This window comes from Chionomys nivalis, chromosome 11 (assembly GCF_950005125.1).
Source record: "Chionomys nivalis chromosome 11, mChiNiv1.1, whole genome shotgun sequence".
NCBI classification, from domain to species: Eukaryota; Metazoa; Chordata; class Mammalia; order Rodentia; family Cricetidae; genus Chionomys; species Chionomys nivalis.
In genome coordinates this window covers 36,440,721-36,461,385 of record NC_080096.1, presented here as the reverse complement: position 1 = coordinate 36,461,385, position 20,665 = coordinate 36,440,721, and the positions used below count along the sequence as shown (strand labels likewise).

At 44.0% G+C, this 20,665-nt stretch overlaps 1 protein-coding gene across 1 annotated transcript in view; it reads left to right on the top strand.

The window, feature by feature from the left end:
- The window catches only part of Agbl4 (AGBL carboxypeptidase 4), a 1,086,156-nt gene that overhangs the window by 943,529 nt on the left and 121,962 nt on the right, over positions 1-20,665 (top strand). Inside the window, exon 7 of the mRNA XM_057784997.1 lies at positions 17,364-17,453. Within this exon, the coding sequence (XP_057640980.1) occupies positions 17,364-17,453 (90 nt within the window). The remainder of the gene's footprint in view (positions 1-17,363; positions 17,454-20,665) is intronic.

Genomic DNA, 20,665 nt, shown 5'->3' with positions numbered 1-20,665 from the left:
TCACCGTCTTGTGGCTGCCACATTAGCTCCGCTCAGAAGTAAGTCTCCATCTCCTAGAAGTAAGTAGTTGTATGGAGAGGCAGACATACTCTAAGTGACCCCAGTCCTCCTGGACAAGCTCAGCTGGCAGCAGGGAATAGTCAAAGTCATACCCTTGAGGCCCGGAGACATTCTTACCTGTTCTAGGCTGTCCAGCTTGGCATCTATCTAGGAACAACTGGTTTATTCAACCCCACACTGTCTTAACCATTCAGCTATGTACTTTTCTCAGCCCTCACGTCAAAAGAACAATCCTGCTCCCAGGGTTCACAATGTCACCTGGCGTCTGATTGGCAAGTTGCTGGAGAGCAGGACTGTGACTGTCACCTTCCCATCTGAAGTACCTGGCAGGTCCCAGGCACAGAAGTGAAGTAAAAGAGTGTTTTGTTTTGTTTTGTTTTGTTTTCTGATTGGTGATGTTCTTCTTCCAAACCCTGGAGTGAAGGGATTGGGGCTGCTGGGGCAGTTTGACCCTTGTGTAAGTCCAAACCTGCCTCACTAGCTGCCAGATGTATGACAGGCACAAGCAAGCACTGAAGAGGGAGGCAAACAAATGACATCAGAAGCTTCCAGGCAGGCAAGAGGAGAGCAAGGGATGAGTTAAAGCAGGCCCTGTGGCTGTAGCCACCTGCCAAGCAGCCAGTCCTTAGTTGCTGGCTCTATGGAGCAGACCCAACGATTCTGGTACCACCAGGGCACCTTGTTGTAACTCCGTCAGAGCAGGCCTCTCAAAGCTCCTGGCATAGACGCCCTAATGCTACCTGATACCTGCTTTATTTGTGTGTGCTCAAGTAGCCAGGCAGCTAAGAGCTGTGTCCTAGAAGGCCAAGTCTCTCCTGTGTCACTATATTTACAGACTAGCGCTCAAAAAGCAAGTTTTGATCCTTCTTTGTAGAACTGGGAGGGATCTGCCCCTCCAAAGGCTCCAGCTGAATGGGGGTCTCTTCTGACATCTGAGAGCACATGCTTATGTATCTGGATCGGGGCTGTTACCAGACCTCCTTGGCACTTTGCTGTGACCGAGCACGATGTTCTAAGGACATATCCCAGTAAGAGATAAGATGGAAGGGAAGAACGCAGGGTTTGGGTCAGGCTTCTGGGCTCCCACCCTGGCACAGCTGCTCACCAGCTGTGTGGCCTGGGGCCCATTACCCAGCCTACCCTGATGGGAGGATGAACTTCATTCCTCTGAACTGCAGGGTGGAGCCTTTTGCCTGGAACAAGGCAAGAGCGGAGCCACAGTGATTTCCCTCCAACCCTCCCAAGGGTCTGGTCCTTCAGCCTGGCGTGCGTGAGCTTTGTTCCTGTAGCAAATGCAGTATCCTCTTCCTTTGAGCAATTTGACCTTTCTCCATCTCCTCACATCCAATGTGTCTGCTCTGTTTTGTGAGTTCCCTGGGCAAGCAGCACCCCATTATACTAGTGCATTCCGACTCTTCCTAGGAAGGGACAGATGCGGGGAATGATCAGTTTGTTGCATACACGTTTTCTTGTCCACTCATTCTCATGCTCTTCCCTGTTCTGACCACTCTGACCACTTCTGATGTCCTCTTGAGGGAGCTGAGGGATCATCTTATCTTATGTTCTTCACTAACGATGGTGAAACCAGACCCAGTGGAAGAGGACCTGGCCCCAGGGAGCAGTAGACCTGGTTATTAATGGTAACTATAGACTAGAAGAATAATTTTCCTGAATCCTTCCCCCAAAACATAGTAAATATAAATGATGACTCTATGTGTCGAGCACTAGGAGGTGTTCTAGGTATCAATATTTACATATGTTTGTATGTGTATGTATGTCTATGTATACACAAGTGTGTGTGTATCTGTGTGTACATGTATGTTCCTATATGTTTGTCCATGCATGGATGTACAGTGGTAAGAACTCAATGTTGGATGTGTTATAATAGAAGCAGGGGTGGGGCTGCATCCCGCCACCCGGCTAGCTTTATACCCGAAATAATTACACGGAAACTGTATTCTTTTAAACACTGCCTGGGTCATTAGTTCCAGCCTCTTATTGGCTAGCTCTTACATATTGATCTAACCCATTTCTAATATTCTGTGTAGCACCACGAGCTGGCTTACCAGGGAAGATCTTAACCTGCGTCTGTCTAGAGTGGGAGAATCATGGCGACTCACTGACTCGGCTTCTTTCTCCCAGCATTCTGTTCTGTTTACTCCACCCACCTAAGGGTTGGCCTATCAAATGGGCCAAAGCAGTTTCTTTATTAAATGAAAGTAACTCCTCCATCATGGATGTGTTCATCTATCATTCTCAACCTCACTTTTTATTTTCTCGATACAGGGTTTCTATGTTTTTGGAACTTGCTCTTGTAGACAAGGCTGGCCTTGAACTCACAGAGATCTGCCGCCTCTGCCTCCTGAACGCTGGGATTAAAGGCGTGCGCCACCACCACTGGCCTTCAACCTCGTTTTTTGAGGGAGAGCCTCTCACTGAACCTGGAGCTCATCAACTGGCTAGATTGGCTGGCCGGCGAGTTCCCAGGATCCTTCAGTCTCTGCCTCTCGGGCCTGGGATTACAGGCACTTGCTGCTCTGCTTGGCTTTTCACACGGGTGCTGGGGATGGGAACTCAAGTCCTAACACTTGTCCAGCAAGTACTTTACCATCTCCCCAGTCTTCTGAACATCAATATCTTTACAAAGTTTCCCATATGGTGTCAGGATTGATGATAAATATAGAAAGTGGTTTTTTTTGTCGCTACACTATCGTCACGTATCCAGAGAAAAATGTCCTTTAACTGGCCACAGAAGAGAGTTTCTAAGATGAGGATGGGCTGTCATGGGGTAGCTCCCAAGCTAAGACCACCCTTGGAGTCCTGAATCACCTGAAAGGATATTATTCAGCATCGCGGGTGGACGATGTACCTGTATGCCAGGCATTGTAAAAGCTAAGAGCTTTTCAAACACCAACTTATTGTGGCAGTTTGGAGCATTGCTGTAAGTGTCTACTGTGATCCCATTTCCAGACTAGAAAACTGAGGCACATATAGGAAGTAGGGAATCCCTGTTTGTGACCATTCTTCCAAACCACTTCTTTAGTTCCCAGTAAACATTTGTGCTACCTGGTAGTACCTTCAGGCCTTTGGGTTCCTAGATAGAAGTGTCAACCAAAGATGCAAGGTCGGACAGAAGGCTTCTAAAATCAGTGACATTGAAGACTGCCTTCCTGGAGCATACATGGCTTGGGTACCTTTCCTTGCCTAGCCTTGGATCAAACTGTGTTCAGCAATTTCCCTAAGCTATAGATCCTCACGTCAGACCTGTCCCACTCTGCCCCTGTGTGCGCTAGGTATGTGTAGTCTCACCTAGAATTTGCATAAAGGACCATTTTATTCCAGGAGCTCCATCTCTGAAACACAAGGACTGCTTCATATAAAACACCTTTGTAAATGAAGTTTTTGTACTTTGTTTTATTCCAGGAAAACTGTAAGCAATATAAGTTTTGAAGTCATTAAGGCTATAAGATAAATGATTTCCTAATATGGGTTAACAAAGGTTATTTCTTTAGCTGGCTAAAGACCTATCAATTTTGTAAATGTGGAAACAGATGTAAGTGATTGGTTGGTTATCTGTACCTCATGCTTCAAGCAGCCCTCTGCCCTTTCCTCACATGGACCTGGGATAAGCGAAAGGTCTAACCTAGGATAAACAAAGCTAAGTGCCTGCATGACATGGGGGAGTGACAGCCTGTCTGCTGGACACGTGCTCTTCCTTTACCCAAGCCCTAGCTAAGCCCACATTTGGTAGCATACCCAGCGCTCTAGAAGCATGCCATGGTTTCTGCCGTGCTCTGCAGAATTTGAACTAGGAACCTAGTGGTGACACCAAGGCTCAGAACAAGATGAAGATGTTCAAGATCCAGAGACAACTTTGTTGCCTTTTGAAAGTTGAAAGTGAGTCCCTTTTGGTGACCATAGTTAACCACATGACCTGGAGGAAGTGAGCTGGGTCTGACCCCAAAGCCTCATCCCCAAGAACTAACTTTTTTTTGTTGTTTGTTTTTTTTTTGTTTTTCGAGACAGGGTTTCTCTGTGGCTTTGGAGCCTGTCCTGGAACTAGCTCTTGTAGACCAGGCTGGTCTCGAACTCACAGAGATCCGCCTGCCTCTGCCTCCCGAGTGCTGGGATTAAAGGTGTGCGCCACCATCGCCCGGCAGGACTAACTTTTATAATGCTGGGAGGTACCTTAAAAATATGCCTATAAGTAACACTAAACTGACTCGGTGGCCTGTATTTATATACATGTGTGTTTGACTCAATAATTAAATTAATTTCATAGAGAGGAACATGGGAAGGCTGGAGGGAGGGGACGCAAAGGTGAATGATATATTATATTTTGGTTAAAAATTTAAAAGTGGTGCCAAGTTTCTGATCTAACACAAAAACCACTCTACCTGTGAGGCCTTGGTCAAGTCACCCTGTCTCTTGGAATCATGACTATAAGGTGGAGTTCAATTAGACCACACTCAGTTCTACCCATCACCTGTGACAATGATGACATCAGGCAGCATTCTTGACATCTGAGGTCCTTACAGCAGTAGAAATACTGTCCCTCGAACCCAAAGTCATTACCATACGGAAAGTTGGCAGTGAGTGTAGCCAACGACTTCTTAATCCACTCCCACTGCTGTGCATCTGAAATGTGATTTTCGTCTGCTACATGCCAGGTGCTTTCTTATGCAAAGTTCATTTCACACTGGCATGGCCCCCTTTGTTTCCACCACACTGAAGCAGCTGCCCTAGCACAGCTATTTTGATACAGGGACATTTTGACACAGCTGAGAAAACAAGCCATTACGCTGTTGGCTTTAAAAAGTCCATTACTGAATAATCTGCCAAGGAGACATTTCAGCCAGCTCTTCTTATCTTAGCAGGACCTCCCCACCTCTCTCTTTCTGGCACAGGGGCTCAGGAGGGAGAGGAGAATGGTGGGACCAGGGTTCCTCTAGGGCAGTAGGTCAAGGCTGGGGATGCAGGAGGCTGAGACGTCGAGGGATTGGCAAGATGAAGGCCAGTGACATCAGACATGCAGTGGGTGTGAGAGTCTGCTTCACACAGTGCCTGGTAATTTTCAAAAACAATGTTACCTTTAAATGCAGTCATTTCCAAACTCTCACATCAAAATAACCATGTCAAAATGCCCTTCTCTGTCTCAGACAAAGTATATGGATGCCAGGAAAAGAGGAACAAGAAGACAGCTTCTGCCCCACAGACACAGAGTGACCAAGGGAGAAATGGGGTGGAGCAAGCGACTCTTCTCTTGCCAGGAATTGCTGCAATAGGGATTGCAGAGGAGTAAATGGGGAGTAGGGTATGAGGGTGACACTTTCCAGATTGGGAGAATTTGGGAGCTCAAGAAATGCATGCTAACAGCCAAGGTTCATTGAGAGTTTTAACATGCGGTAAACATGGTTATTTGTAGTGTTTTAGCTAATTTAATACTTACAATACACAATACAATACCTATTACTGTTGTCTCATCTTACTGAAGGAGAGATTGAGATCCCCAGAAGGAATTTTCCCTCAAAAGTATAGCTGAGAAATGATTGAGCCACATTGGATATCAGATATGGCTACCCTAAAGGTTTGCTTATATCGCGCCTCCAACCATACATCGGCCCCCTCGGAGTTAACCAAGAGCTTGGGGCCAGGGAAGAACTCAGGCTGTAGTACTCATAGGAACTTGTAGGACCTGCTTCCTCGTCTCACCCATCTACTGGCTGTCTCTCCTCCAGGGACTTGCTCTCCCCAGCCAGCATAGTTCCATCCTTGGTCCTGCCCCTCCGCAGATCATGCCTCTCAACCTCCTTTGTCTATCACCTGCTGATTCTGTGTTAATATGGAGTAAGCATGTGCATGCGATGGCTGCTGTTTTACATCTGGGTTCACAGCAGCTAAGAAGACAGCTGTAATAAAGCTAATGTTCTTACAGATCTATGAAGAACAGGTAAGAGAAGAGAAAGAAGTGTGATTGGGAGGAGACCATTGCATGGGGAAAAAGAGAAGCCTGGTTAGCCCCAGGGTTGTTGGACACAAGCTTCCCACCAACTCCCTGGGCAGCCAGAACATCATCTTGGGAACAGACTGTTAAGAGGCAGGAGAGTTCCAGAAGCTGTTGCTGTGAGTTCCATAGTATATGGGGAAGGGGTCTACGTAGTGTCAGGGGCGGGCAGGGACAGCAGGAATATCTCCTCATTGAGCAGAACAGTACTCTTGACCTGAAAAGTCATTGCTATGAGGGGCTGGATTTTTACCAATATTCCCACTTCTGTCTATTCTGGACCTTTGCCTTCCTGGGCACCACCATTCATTCTCTATCTCTGTCCACAGTCTGCTCAACCACCCCTCTGTGTTGTGCCAAACATGGGTTGGTTCATTTTCTCAGAGCCCAGATCAATTCGGTTTCCCTGGCTCCTCTGAAGATGTTGTGTTAAAAGAAAAAAAAATTATACTCTTTAATAGAAATACTTTTCCTTCATTAAATGAAATCTCCAAAGCCCAGTAGCATTTTCCGTGCTTATATAAAGATGCCAGTGGGGATTTGAGATCGAAAGTAGTATTTTTATACAAGTCAATGAAGATCTCAATAGGACAGAAAGAACACTCTTCAAATCTAAATTCCTCCAGCATCAGGCAGGCAGATCCGCTCCGGCAGGGATCGTGCTCCTTCTTGCCCTGCCCTAAAGTTCTCCTCAAGCACTGGAAATTGCTTCTCTGCTTGGGGAAATTATATTAATAGTGTCTTTCCAAGGCTGTAAACCACTACACTTGAATTTCCGTTTGCACTTCCGTTCTCATAACTTTTTGTAATAATTCACGCCTTTGTAGAAGCCTGAGTCAGAAGCAGTTGCATGTGTATGCTTGCACACACAGAGTTCAGAATGATGCCTCTTTTATGTAAGCATGGCGGCAGAATGAGCTTCTCTCTGTCAGAAAATGGATCTCCAAAGATGGATGGGAAGAGTGGAGCCTAATTGCAATGCTGGACTGGGGAGATAGTTCAGTGGAGAAAGTGTTTTCTCTACAAGTGTGAGGACTCACCTTTGAATCTGCGGAAGCCATATAAAAGCTAGATGGGTCTACCCTGTAAGTCTACACCCTCAGAGGCAGACACAAGGGGTTCCCTGAGCGACCTGGCTAGGTAGTTCAGTGAGAGACCCCGCCTCAATAAATAAAGTATAGAGGAAATTAGAAAGAAACCAGCCATCAACCTACAGCCTACACAACACAACACACACACACACACACACAGAGAGAGGCATACACACACAGGAGCTCACTCCCATCTATATGTGAACATAGGTAAATGCATGCCACAGAAGTATACATAGAAAAAACTGCAAAGCTAACTCTTGCAACCTGTGTTTTCCTGGGCAATATACTCACCCTCACAGTATAGCTCTCAGGAGCCCAGGAGACTAAGACCGGTAGAGGGTATAAAGCGCTTGACAATACAGCACTGCTCAAAACCTCTTGTTTCCATTTCTTCTCACCTGACGGTTATTGTCATCAGTTCCTGTGCTTCATTTATTAACACAGATCATCCCCAGATCCAAAGTTAATGACTTAAAAAGACAATTGTCTTGTATCATGCTGAGAGTTTGCACTTTGCCCATTTCTGCCCCTTGTTGCCTGGATCTTCAGCCGTGTAACCCTCACTTGACAGATGGAGTCAGCTGAATGAAGGCCTAAGGAGGGGTCTACTGGATCTGCATAGCAAGTTAAACACTTCCATGGTGCCAGGTCCCAGGAGGGGAGAAAACCTGTAAGGCTGAGTCAGTGGTAAGAGCATCAGGAAGGACTGTTCTCTGTGTTCCTTGACCAAAGGTTGCTTGATCACCAGGTGACCTCAGGCTTAGAAGTTGGGTGACTCTTTCCTGACTTTCCATTTCAGGGATGTGGGGCTCTAATCTCTCTTGCAGGGCTGATGGCTGTAGTAGTTCCTAGTAAGGGCATATACTCCGAAAATCCCCAAAGAATTCACCTCTCCCACTCCACAGAGCACCCAAGTCGCTCTCCCATCCTCCCACATTGCTGAGAAAGCAAGAGAGGGCTCTTATTGTGACTAACAGGCAGGCTGAACTCTTGCCTCTCACCGTAGAAAAATCCATTACGGAGAAGTCATTTGTCAAAGCCAACTGTTTAGCTGTTTTAATTTACATATTTATCGAGTTTGATTAGAAGGCATTGTCTTCTTTTCTCCTAGCTTTCTCCTCCTCTGGCCCTCTTCTCCTGGGGTACTTTTTGTTGTCCTAGTTGCTAAAGGGTGCAGAGGGTGATTCCATTTGCATTTGCTAATATGACTGCAACTAGTTCTGACCAGGGATTCCCTCAGGACTGGGGTGGTGGCTCCAAAAGCCGAGCGCTGGTTGCTAACTAAAGACGGGACCAGTTCTGCATCTGTTCTAGGTATACTTATTGAGTGCCCACTGTGTCCTGGGTGCTGAGCATGCACATGCTGAAGAAAACAAAGTCATGGCTATCTTGTCATGGATTGCCTAGTGATGCTAATCTTTTACGTGTAAGATCAGCTGGATCAAATGATCACTGTCAGGCACCAGATTTGAACACTTTACCAGGCATCAGATTTTGTGCATAGATCTGTTGGATCATTTTATTTATTTTTTACAAGGTTCTTATAATGTCTCTACCAATATTATCTTCATGTTCAGTGGGGAAATAAAAGATTCCAGGGTTCAAGGTTGTATAAATGCACACAACTGGACTTGAATTGAGTTCTCCTGCTCTCTAGTCCAGATTCCTAACTCCAGAGCTAGACTTGAATGTCCTTACCCCATTTTGAGCTCCTAGATGACAGGGACAGTCTCTGATGCCTTTCTATGCTCTCAGGAACCAACTCAAGGTCTGGCATGTGGTCAGCATCAGAGACTGTATGCTAAATTTAACCGCAAAAGCAGGTCCATGGCCCTTAGGATTCCTGCCTTTGGGGGTCTCAGCTCTGTTCTCATCTCTTCAGCCACCTTGACTAAAAGACTGTCACAACTCATACTGTGTGTATTATCCAGGCCCTCAATCCCCAGAGTACTGGTGACTGATAGCTCACAACTGAGACTCACCCAGGAACGAGCAATCAACCTCCACCAAGGTTCTGCCCCTGCCACATTGGCATCCCTTAGTACAGGATACAGAACTACTCTTTTGCTTCCTCAATCAGGCAGGGCTCTCCAGCCCAGGGCTCCAAAAGCATCACTTAAAGTCACTGCTGAGTGTATTTAATCTGCACTCCATATTGTTATGATTAAGGCACAAGGTGGGACCTTTAGCGAGTCTCATGAAAACAAGTATGCCATACAGACAGAGACAGTATGACCTTCATTGAAAGAAGGGTAAAGGAGAGGGAAGAGAGAGACAGAAAGAGAAAGAGGGAGAGAGATAGGAGGGAAAGAGGGGAAGAACCCTGGGAAGAGAGCCGGAGTAGGTGGGGCTTGTCTCTTAAAGGGACCTTTGCGCCTGTGTACAGTCAGAGTACTGCTTGCCATGAATACAGGATAACACACTGTGTCAGGTTCCCAAGGGGCAGGGCCATGGTGTGCCTGGATGCTAACACTCCTCCCTTCTCTTTTTATTAAAAAGGTGAGGAGTTAGGCTTGACAGGTTAAGGGAATGAGGACATGGAGTTCTCCAGACTGCTTCCTGCTCACCTGGGGGACATTGTGAGCATCTTTGAGAGAATCTGAAAAAGCTGGGGTGCTGCCACATCCCAGGGTCGCTGGTTGTTTCGCTACTGCCCAGGCTCTGTGGAGCTGTCCGATGTCTCTTGGACCTGGTGAGATATTGGCAGAGCAGAGGACAAGGTTACATTTAGGGAAAGAAAAACAATTTTTTTTAGGTTCTGGTGATTGAGGGGGAGGGTGTCAGGACGAGGAAATGGTAGGGAGAGTGAGTTCTTAGGGCTTGGTAATTTGAGGGAGGGGTACATCACACCTGCTTGAGGTGAATCCTTCAGGTCGAGTCCCCGGAACCTACAAGAATTCTTTGAGTTCATGAAAACATAAATTTTAGACACATTAGCATTTCCACTGTTTATAATCTGTATTGAAATTTGTATTGTATAAACGACAGTCTGTTTATGCCAGCTATGACTGTGACAGATGTTTTTTGAACAACGAAAAGTATCTTTGAGGTCTATAGTTAGGAAATCACCAAAGGGAATTTAAAATCTTAAGTTTGTGGCTATGGTGATAGGAATATAGTATGGTGCTTAGTACTCTGTCAGAGTTAGATTAATAGCTTCTTAGAACTTATTGATTAATACTAAGACTATGACCAATAGCATAATGAGAGAGAAATCTGATAACTTGTATTTGTACACTATAAAACACTGTGTATACCCCGAAACATTCTTAGATCTCACATCTCAAGCTTTGTGTCTTCACATAAGTGACCCTTAAAACACCTGCTCCTTCCCATCATTATGTCATCACCTTAACATTGAGGAGAAATCTGTTTTGTGAGTTTGTCTCTTCTGAGTCTGATAGCAAGGTGAACTGTGTCTAGATTTAGCCTTGGTTCCTGCTGTTACGCTGGCAAAGTTATTAGTCATCTGACTGCATCAGAGATCTTAAAAAGGATAAATTTCACCTGAGTTAATGCTTAAAAAATGCCAGAGACTTGCTTGATTGGCTACCTAGACAGTCACCCCCAGGGTCCTCCATAGTTGTTCAGGGCAGAGGCTGTAAAGCAGCATCGGTTTTAAGGCTGGCAGTGGGGGCCTGCCAGGCTTCAGAAGATCCTCAGGACTTTGTAGAAGGACCAGCCTTCGTTGACCTAGGCAAAACAAGAAAGTCTGTTCCTCAGTGTCCTGTTGTCCACGGTCTGCAGAGGGTCTTTGCAGCACTTGAGGTGGAAGGCAGTGCAGTGGTTAGCGCTTTCGCTTGTGAAGCAAGGTATGTGTGGAGGTTCTTCTGTCCCCATCCATACTCTTTGGAAGAAATAGGGGTTGCTGCCAGGAGCTAACCTGTCTCTCTGTTATTAAAAGCATTTTTAATTAAACATTTAAATGCTATATTCCCCAGATATCTGGGCATACCAGTTATGACTACAGTATAGGATCTGCCTGGAGAGCTGGGTCCAAGCTGAGAAGGTGTGGAGAAATGTTTTACCCAGAGTCCTCCAGCTTGACTGTAACTGGTTTTAACTTAATACATATAATGCTGGAGGTGTGTGTGTGTTCTTAGGGCTGACCACTTGGTGTTAGATAACCAATCAGTGTGCTCTTCCTTGGGGAAGATTATTTTTCCTTACAGTGTATTATTGTAATAGATTGATTCTCAGCCAGGTCCTGTTTTGCATTCGAGGAAACATAAAACGTTCAGTGATGTCTGGGGATTTTTTCATTGTTCCAGGTTGGGGACAGGAGAGGGTGTGAAATGGATGCTGCTTACAGCTCAGCTCAGTGCTGCGCAGCAGTTATCTAGTTAAAGACGGCTGTGCTGCTGAGGAGCCCCATCCTGTGCCTTTCACTCAATGAATAGTACCAGTTACTGTAGGCAAAACCTACAATAAAAAGGGACATGAAGTCACTTATTTAAGGCTGGTTTGTGACCTAGATATCTCCCATTTTACACTTGGGAGAGTTAAGGTTCATAAGAGGTAATTTACCCAAGGCTCCAAGGCACAGGAAAGCCCAGCTTTCCATTTGACCCAGGAATGATGTATCGTCCAGTCTCCCTCATCGAGTTCTTCCTTCCTGCTAGACTGAGTGTCTTGAGTCACGTGGAGTCGCATGCTTACCCAAATGTATTTACTGGCTCACCACTTCCTCCTCCACTGACACTTTCTCATGGAATTCTATGGAAAAACGTCTGCACCTTAATAATGTTCTTGCTGTGATCCTTTGCCCCCGTTCCATTTTCACCATCACCAATAGTGATATTTTCTCATTACCTTCAGCATGCCATGTTTTATGCTGATGACATCAGCTAGAATACAACATTGACTGTTAACCCCAAGGAGGACAGAGTGAGGTCCCTGGTGGACTTGAATCTCCTCTTTCCCTTCTCATAGCAGGTGCATCCACATTGAGCCTTAAAGGCTGAGTAGGAGGAACCCAGACAGATGAGAAGGAGGCTGGCCTTCAAGGCAAGGAAGAAACCATATGCCCAGAGTGGATGTGTGAGAGAGCATGTTATGTCTGGGAGACTGCCAGGGATCTCTGAGGTCAGCGCCTATAGGACAGGATGGACAGGAGCGTGGCTTTTATGTGTCAGGCTAACGAAACTGGACTTGTGCTGAAGACAATAGGAAGTTGCTGAAGAGTCTTTAAAGGAAGTGACCTGCTTCTGTGGGCATTTTAGAAGGTCCAGATTGATGTCAGGGTAGGGAGTTGGTGGGCAAGGCTTATGCTAGCACATCTAAAAACAACAAACATTTATTCTCTCTTGGTTTCTGTGGGTCAGCAATGTGGGAAATTTTAGTGGGCCATTCTGGCTGGGGGGGGGTCTCTTCTAAGGTTATAGGCAAGTTTTAGTACAGGCTGCAGTCATCTGACGCTGAAAGAGCCTTCTAAACTCACCCAGACATTAAGTTCTTGACTGTTCTCACCATGTGGTCTTCTCTATGGTCTACTTGAGTGTCTTCATGGCATGATGGCTGGTTTCCCCAGAAGTCAGTGATTCAAAAGTCCTTTTACGCTTAATCTCAACAGTATATCATTCCTTTATAGTTTTCCATTTTGAGGAGCAACTATCTAAGCCTAGCACACACTGAAGCTAATCTTCACCTCTTGAAAGCAAAGGTTAATGAAGATTTGATGGGACCTAGGCATGGTGGCATACATCTGTGACCCATCATTTGGGAGACTGAGGCAGGAGAGCAGGGGGTTTGAACCATTGGATTACACAGAGAGTTCTAAACCAACTTGGTCTACACTGCAAGACTCTCTCGAAAAGGCTGAAACAGCAACTAACCAATAGCCATAATAATGGAATCAACCCAAAGATTCTATTTGATCTTCAAGAATCAACCTAACACTATGATTAAGAACATAAATAAGAGATTCATAAATACCTAGATCTCATACTGAATCCCACATTTGCAAGTTTAATCAAGACATTTAATGTTTCTAGAATTCAATTTCCAAAACTATAAGAAAGAAACAAAATAATAAAAGAATAGGATGATGTTCCATTGGGTGACTGTGTTAATTAAATATAATCAGGCATGTAAAATATTTGACGCAGAATAGATACCCAATAAATATTACCTAACTGCTATAAAGAAAGTGTGCTATTGTCCTTCATAAGGTAGCATAGAGATTAAGAACACAGTATTTTTTCCCTGAGTTGGGATTCTGGCTCTGCCACTTAGTCATTAGCTATAAGAACAAGGCTAAGCCACTAAATCTTTTTTGGCCTTGCTTTTCTGTAAAGTGAAAATAAATAATAGCTAGTACCCGGACACTGAATAGGTGTTCAATAAATTCTTCATGAGTAAGAGTTTGAGGGTGATATAGGACTGCAGTGACGAGATATGTTCCTCTCTCTCTCTCTCTCTCTCTCTCTCTCTCTCCCTCCCTCCCTCCCTCCCTCCTTCCCCACTTCCTTCCTCTCTCTCTTTTCCTCTCCACATGGTCGATGTGTGCGTGTGTGTGCACATTCATACAAGTATGGTAGGGATGCTGTACAAAGCATATGTTGTTATGCCCTTGATCATGATGGCCTCCTCTCGTTCTCTAGTTTTATCCCCTGTGGGCTGTTCTTGGTCTCATTGTTTCCACTCTCTTCTACCTTAGCTTCGTTCAAGCACACATCCTTTTTCATCCCTGCTGCCTCAACCAAGAATACTTTTAATTGTCTTTGTACAGAAGAGTCTGGGGATTTGGTGACAGGAGGGGGTGGGTACAGCCCCATGTCACACCACCTCAGAGCTGCTACATTACCTTAAATTGATTTTGCAAATGAAAGCTAAAAGCTAAGCAAAGGCGAACCATCCATTTTGCCTAAAGATGATTATAATGCTCTTTTATGGCCTCCTAAATGACAAAGCAATTTGTTACCTGCCTGCATCAACATTTGCTTGTATTAGTGCCAGAGAGGCTTGATTTTTATTAGCCCCACGTTATCATTTTATGAAGTCACAGGGGCTCAGTAAAATTAGCGTGCAAACAGAATGCCCGTTTTGCCTTTCCCTGTGGTCAGCAGAAATGTAGAATGCAATTGAGTTGATACTGGGTCAGGGGAGGCATCCATAAAGTTAGCCGTCACCGAGGGCCTCGGTAATGTTATTCATCATTTTTGAAATGTTGGAAGACATGGGGTCAGTGTTAGGTACCATTTTTTAAAAGTGTTTGGGAGTGGGGGTTAAATTTTTTTAAGTGGAAAGGAAATATAAATACTAAGACAGTAGCTGAATTTCCGTCAGCAATAAAGAACGAAGCCGGTCTCTTGTGTACATTACAGATGGGATTGCAGCAGCTGTAGGACTGTATAATGCCAGTGGATCCAGAAGGCAGACAGGGTAGAGACAGGGACTTGGGCTTGGAGCTAGAACTGGACTGCTGGCAGTGTGACCCTGAGTGTATCCGTTCCTTCTGGGGGTGTCAGATCTCTCTTCTGTAAAATGGTATGAACACACTCAACCTCATAAGAGTGCGGTGAAGATTTAAATGAAATAGCAGGTGCCTAAAGTTACTTGTGAAAAACTGTATCTAAAGTATTTTCATTTATTAACTTAGCATCCAGTTTCTCGGTACCTGTTCCAAACAGGCTCCTAGGGAAGATATAGACACTTACCAGTAGACATCATTTTCTCCCTACAATAGCTTATGTTCTGTCCAGGAACTGTACAAGTGTTTAACTCTTCTTTGAGACTATTCTCTCCTCTCCAAGGTACCCAGCATAGAGCTGTGCACAGAATGAATTTTCATGTACACTGTCCAATATGTGTCTACTGCCTTCCAAGGAACTGAGAGCCCCTGAGCTTACTGGTCACCCCAGTGGACCAAACAAGCCACAAGCCTGTAGGAAAATGTTTGTATTCATTTATTTGTTTATTTTTGGTTACTCTTTTTTTTTTTTTTTTTTTTTTTGAGACGAGGTCTCTCTCTGTAGCTCTGCCTGTCCTGGAACTCACTGCATAGATCAGGCTGAATTTGAACTAACAGAGATCCTTGCTTCTGCCTCCTGAGGGCTGGGATTAAAGCTATTAAAGGTGTGCACCGTCACTCCCAGTTTTAGGAGAACAAATCAAGTCCAGAAGAGCACCCGTCTTAACTCCTGAGCCATCTCTCTGCCTTGAGTTAAGATTTTTATCTCTTGTGTTTGACATTGGTGTGTTTGCTGTGATGATGAACCACATTCAAAATGACCTTTCACCGTGTTTTTTAAAAGTTCTTGTTAATTATTTCTGTGCCTTCTCCCTTGAGATCATCCTTTTAATATAGATTGGGATCATTTAATCCAATTTTTTTCAGTTTCTTCCTAAATTTCCTTCAAGTTGTTGTTCCATTGTGTGCCACTCAACCCTTCTGCCAATAGCTGAGTATCTCTTCCCTATCCATTTTAGGAAGGCTATTCTTGCTTTTTGTTTATAAGAATGTATATATGATATATATATATATATGTATATATAATATTTTCATGATAGATGAACTTTATTATACAGGCTAGAGTTCTGTAGCAGTGAATCTGACTGAGTTTCTGTTTTCCTACTTTTCTGTATATCTAGTAATTTTTATTATATGCTAAATATTACAAAATATATACATTGTTGAGTATATGGATTTTATTATCTTTCCTTCTAAAGAGTTGGGCTTTATAACTGCTTTATCAAGCAGTTAAGATTCTTTTCCAAGTTTGATTCTTCTCTGATAATTTTAAAGCCTTGTTAGGATCTTTCTGGAGTAATTTAGCCGCACCACTAAGATACATCCCTTTGAGTTCTCACTCTTCCTGTATGATCAAAAATGACTTATTCTTTGGAGTCAGAAGATCAAATTTTTCCTTCCTGCTTCACGGAAGCTAGGAGGCAAAACAGAGAGATTTTGGATATGGGAACCCAGCCTTCAAAGGCATATCCTCAAAGACCCACTATTCCCCAACTAGGCATTGCCTGCTAAAGTGTCCACCATCTTCCCACAGTGTCATAGGCCTGGGGATATGTCTTCAATACACTCTGGAGCAAAATTATAACCTAAAAGTTCACCCTATGCATGCACAGAGTTTGGGATCAAAGACCCAAGAGGGCTCTTTGTAGATGTCTGGAACTCCTTTTCTCTGCTGGAATTCTTGCAGCCCTTCCACAACTGCTACCTGCTAGCCTTGAATCTCAGCAAGCCTTCCACAGTGTGCTCAGGATATTGCACTCAGCTCTTCATTGTGTAATGGACCCTCAGAAAAAGACAGGGCAACCATGGGGCATGCCTTGTTCATCCCCTTTCCTCGTGGGAATCTGGTCCTGCCCCTTGTCTCTTAACCAACACCTAAAAGCAATTGTTTAATATATTTTATTTAGTTTTCCAAATTTGTTTGTTTTTTCTTTTTCTTTTTACCAATGCTAGGAGTAAAACCCAGGGCCTTAAATGAACTATACCAGGGCTCTGCCATTAAGCCACCCCCGAAGATCTAGTTTTCTAGGTGTTTAATGTAAAAGGAATCTGATTCTTGTGAATTTATCACCATAAAAACAAAAGTCTGAATTCTAATCTCATGTGATATCATCTATTAACTGTATGACCTTGAGCAATTATATAACTTCAATTTCTACCTCTATAACAGGAGTGTGAACTACATGTTGCTCTAAAGATTATGAATATGTATGAGATATATCTGGCACAAAAAAGATTAATTAAATAGCACTCTGGATGTTACTATTATTATTGTAAATAGCTAGTTTTTTATTTTGTCATTTACTAGACTATACTAAGTTTGCTTAGTACTATGTAATATGTAGCCATATTTCATCATCACAACCAAATTAAACAGATATTATTCTCCTCATTTATAGTTAAGAATACTGAAACTCAGAAAGATATGCAACTGCCTACGGACACAGTGCATGGCTTTGGGATTCAACTTCACTGATGCCTTCCTCAGATGTTTGTGAATATCACATATTAATATAATATTCCAAAGTACATGGAGAAAAGGGAATGTAGTCTTTTAATGTTAAATAGATGGAGATGTCATTAGTCAACAAGAACTGGTTCTTAATGGTTCTAACCCAACGATTAAGCAAAAAGAAAGCTTCCACCCAGCCTCTTCCTCAGGTGTCTCCTTCCCACATACAAATTTCTAGCCTCGGCTTGTATTCCATGGTGACCTTCCACTTGTTTCTTACAGAAAATCTCCGAGACGGGGCAGAAAAGAAGGTGATATTCATCACAGGACGAGTCCACCCAGGGGAAACGCCATCTTCATTTGTGTGCCAAGGTATGACCAGGATCTCACAGTTGTCCCATGCCTACCGAGTCCCCGGGGTGGTCTTTAGGACAGTGCAGAGGCAGACGAAGTCTTTACCTCACGTGGCAATTCACCTCAGTTCTTTAAAGAGGTAGCAACTGATGACCACTCAGTTTGGTTCGATAAATGTTTAACACTGAGTGTACATGTAGCAGAACAGATGAATGGGTGGGTGGATAAATGGACAAGGGGTGGGGGCTGAGGGACATTCTTTTATTGCTCTATATTAAGGATGAGCAGGGAGTCACCTACACCTTTATTTGTCCTGAGCAGTTGACAACAGCAGAAACTCTGACCCAAGCCAGGTATGTATGTGGGTAGAGGGGTTATAGTTGGAAACACTGCCTATTTGCTCACTTTATTCTTTTACTTAACAACTTTAAAATACCGGCTCTGTGCAAGGAAGTGCACTTGGCCTGAAACAACCAACAGGAAGACAGTTGCTGGGCTTCAGTGTATTTCTTTATTTAGTGTAGTCGCGTTTAAATTTATTGTCAAATACTTTATCTGTGTTGGGATTAATCAGCTATCATCATGAACATAGGTATAGTCAATAAATAAGATATAAATAACACGGTTAGTGTCCAGGTACCCAGACAGTTGCCCGCTCCTTTCCAAATCTCTGTTCCGTCCTCCCTTCTCCCTCCCTCCCACAGATCATGACCTTGAGTTTTGTGTTTTGTCATTTTCACCTTTATTTGTAAACATCTTTGAACAATGTGTGTTTTGGTTGTTTTTCCTGTTCTTGAACTTTGCACAAATGCTATCACTCTATGCACAGAGGCTTGCTTTCCACTTGGTGTCCATGTGGGTGAGTAGCGCTCCAGTTTGCATGCTTTCCCTCACTGTGCTATATTCCGCCTCTGTCTGTAACTCAATTCACTGATCTATTCTATTCTCCTGATGATAAATAATTACATTTTTTACAATATTTGTTTCTTGAAAAACAATGCTATTTCAAACATTCTTCCACTGGAATGTGTATGTGTAAATTATTTGCGAGGGAGAACAACATGGCGACACTATGGTCAGGTCATAAGCTATGTGCATCCTCAGCTTTATTAGGTCTCCAAATTTTTCTTAGAAATAGTCAACTTAAGGTGCCACCAGCCTCGTGTGAGTTCTTACTGTCTCCCATTCTTGCCACTATTTTATTCTTTTCCTCAAATTACTAGGGATTCAACCCAGGACTTCACACATTTTAAGCAAACATTCTATCTATCACCTAGCTACCTACAACCTTTAACAAAAGCTTTAGTTTGAAACAGGGCCTCTTAAAATTGCCTGGATTGGCTTTGAACTTACTATGTAGCCCAGTCAGGCCTCAAAGTTGCAATCCTTTAGGCTCAGCCTATGGAGTACCTATGATTGCAGGCATGTGCTACCATGCCCAGCTTCATTTGTACCTATCATGTAAAATAGTACGATAATGTACATGCACCAAATACTGTTCCAGAGATTTAAATATTTTAATTGTAGTTTATTTTAAGTATATTAATAGTCTATGTCACGGAAACTATTATTAGCTATTTTTAGACATATGAGAAAATTGAAATTTGGAGAAATAATTGGTCTCATTTCAATCTCAAGATGACCATTGGTCAGAGGGTTTGAGAAGGCTTCTGGAGGTTAGACAGCTCAAGGGAACATGATGGAGTAAGAATATATGGAGATTTGGAATCAGATAGAGCTGAGGTCAGATACTGGCCAGACCACCTCCTTGCAGCATCGCATCCATTCCCTCGATTGTAAAATGAAGCTAACAGAACCATCCAGGAAGGCATTAGGAATCTGGCAGGAGATGAATGTAAACACGACACCTAGTCCTATGCCTAGCACATAGCAGGCTCTTGACAGATGCCACGTCCGTCCCCATGGGAACCCGAGAAGATGAAGTAGTAATCTATTTTGCAAACTCTCAAGCACTGTGCATACAAATATGGGTTTCATCTCCCTGTCCTGTTCTTCCCGTGCTGTTTAGGCGCGTCTGCCTCCCTCTCTTTCTCAGCCGATGAAACCGAGTCTCAGGGAGAGGACGTGATGGGCACCGAGTCCAGCAGCTTGTCAGCTGTGTGGCGGGGCCCCAGTCTCTACAGCTGACTCCTTCACACTCTCACTTCTGGCCCCCAGCTCTGTCCTTGCAATAACCTTTCCCAGACTCTCCTGGGTCTGCCTGCCCCTTTACTCGAAACCATCTGTCAGTTACTAAACTTGGCAGCAGCTCCGTTCCCCCAGCTGATTGAATGTAACGCTTTGCCCTTGTTGGCAAAAAGACGGCAAGTCTTACCATCTAGATCTTCATCTCTAGGAAACCAAACCCCTGTGCCCACTATGTCTGTAAGCAGGACAGAGGGTTGCCATCCTATTTTACAGATGGGGATCTTGGGTGCTACCCTGTTTCCACAACAGTGATCTTGGATGGTGATGTCTTGATGCACTCAGTGCTGTCCTAGAGGCTTTCAGATACATATTTCCTCCTTGATAAAATCCGTGAATGCCTGCTTACTACTTTCTCAAGGTAAGTTCCAGGCTCATGGTATGACATCCACAGCTCACCATGTCTAACTCTTGCCAAGCTCTCTGATCTCATCCTTATTACAACTCAGCTCCACACAGATTAATCTCAGAGGGACAATGTCATATCACCTAGTTCTTGTCCTTACTGCTTCCTCTGCCTTGGAGGGAGGTTACTTCTTGACACTTTGTAAACCCTTCCTGTTTTCTAAGGTTTATTTTAAGTGCCCCACCACGGATCCCTATAACCCACTTCCTCCAGTCCTCTGCTTTTTGCTTTTATTGAAAATCTGAAAATTAGCATCATCAGTAAAGATCCTCACTACTCCGATTTGTTATGTGATCTGTGTACGTTCATCTTTCCCAGTCAAGTACGATCGATTTAAGGGTTAGGACTGGTTGTCCAGTGGACACTTTCCACTTCTGTAAAACAGGGTTATCGTTATCTGGGTCTGTTGTGAGGAACAAAGGCTATATTGTCTCTGTGATGCTCAAACTGAATTTGGAAAGAGACAGCTCAAGGTCACATAGCCAGCAAGTAGTAGAGAGAGGATTTGACCTTGGGTCTGGCCAGATCCCCAGCCTGTACCTGCTTCCCTGTTGTACTCCAGGCTGAGACACGCTAGAAGGTCAAGCTTTGTCGCTGGAAGAGCAGCGTTCCGACCACC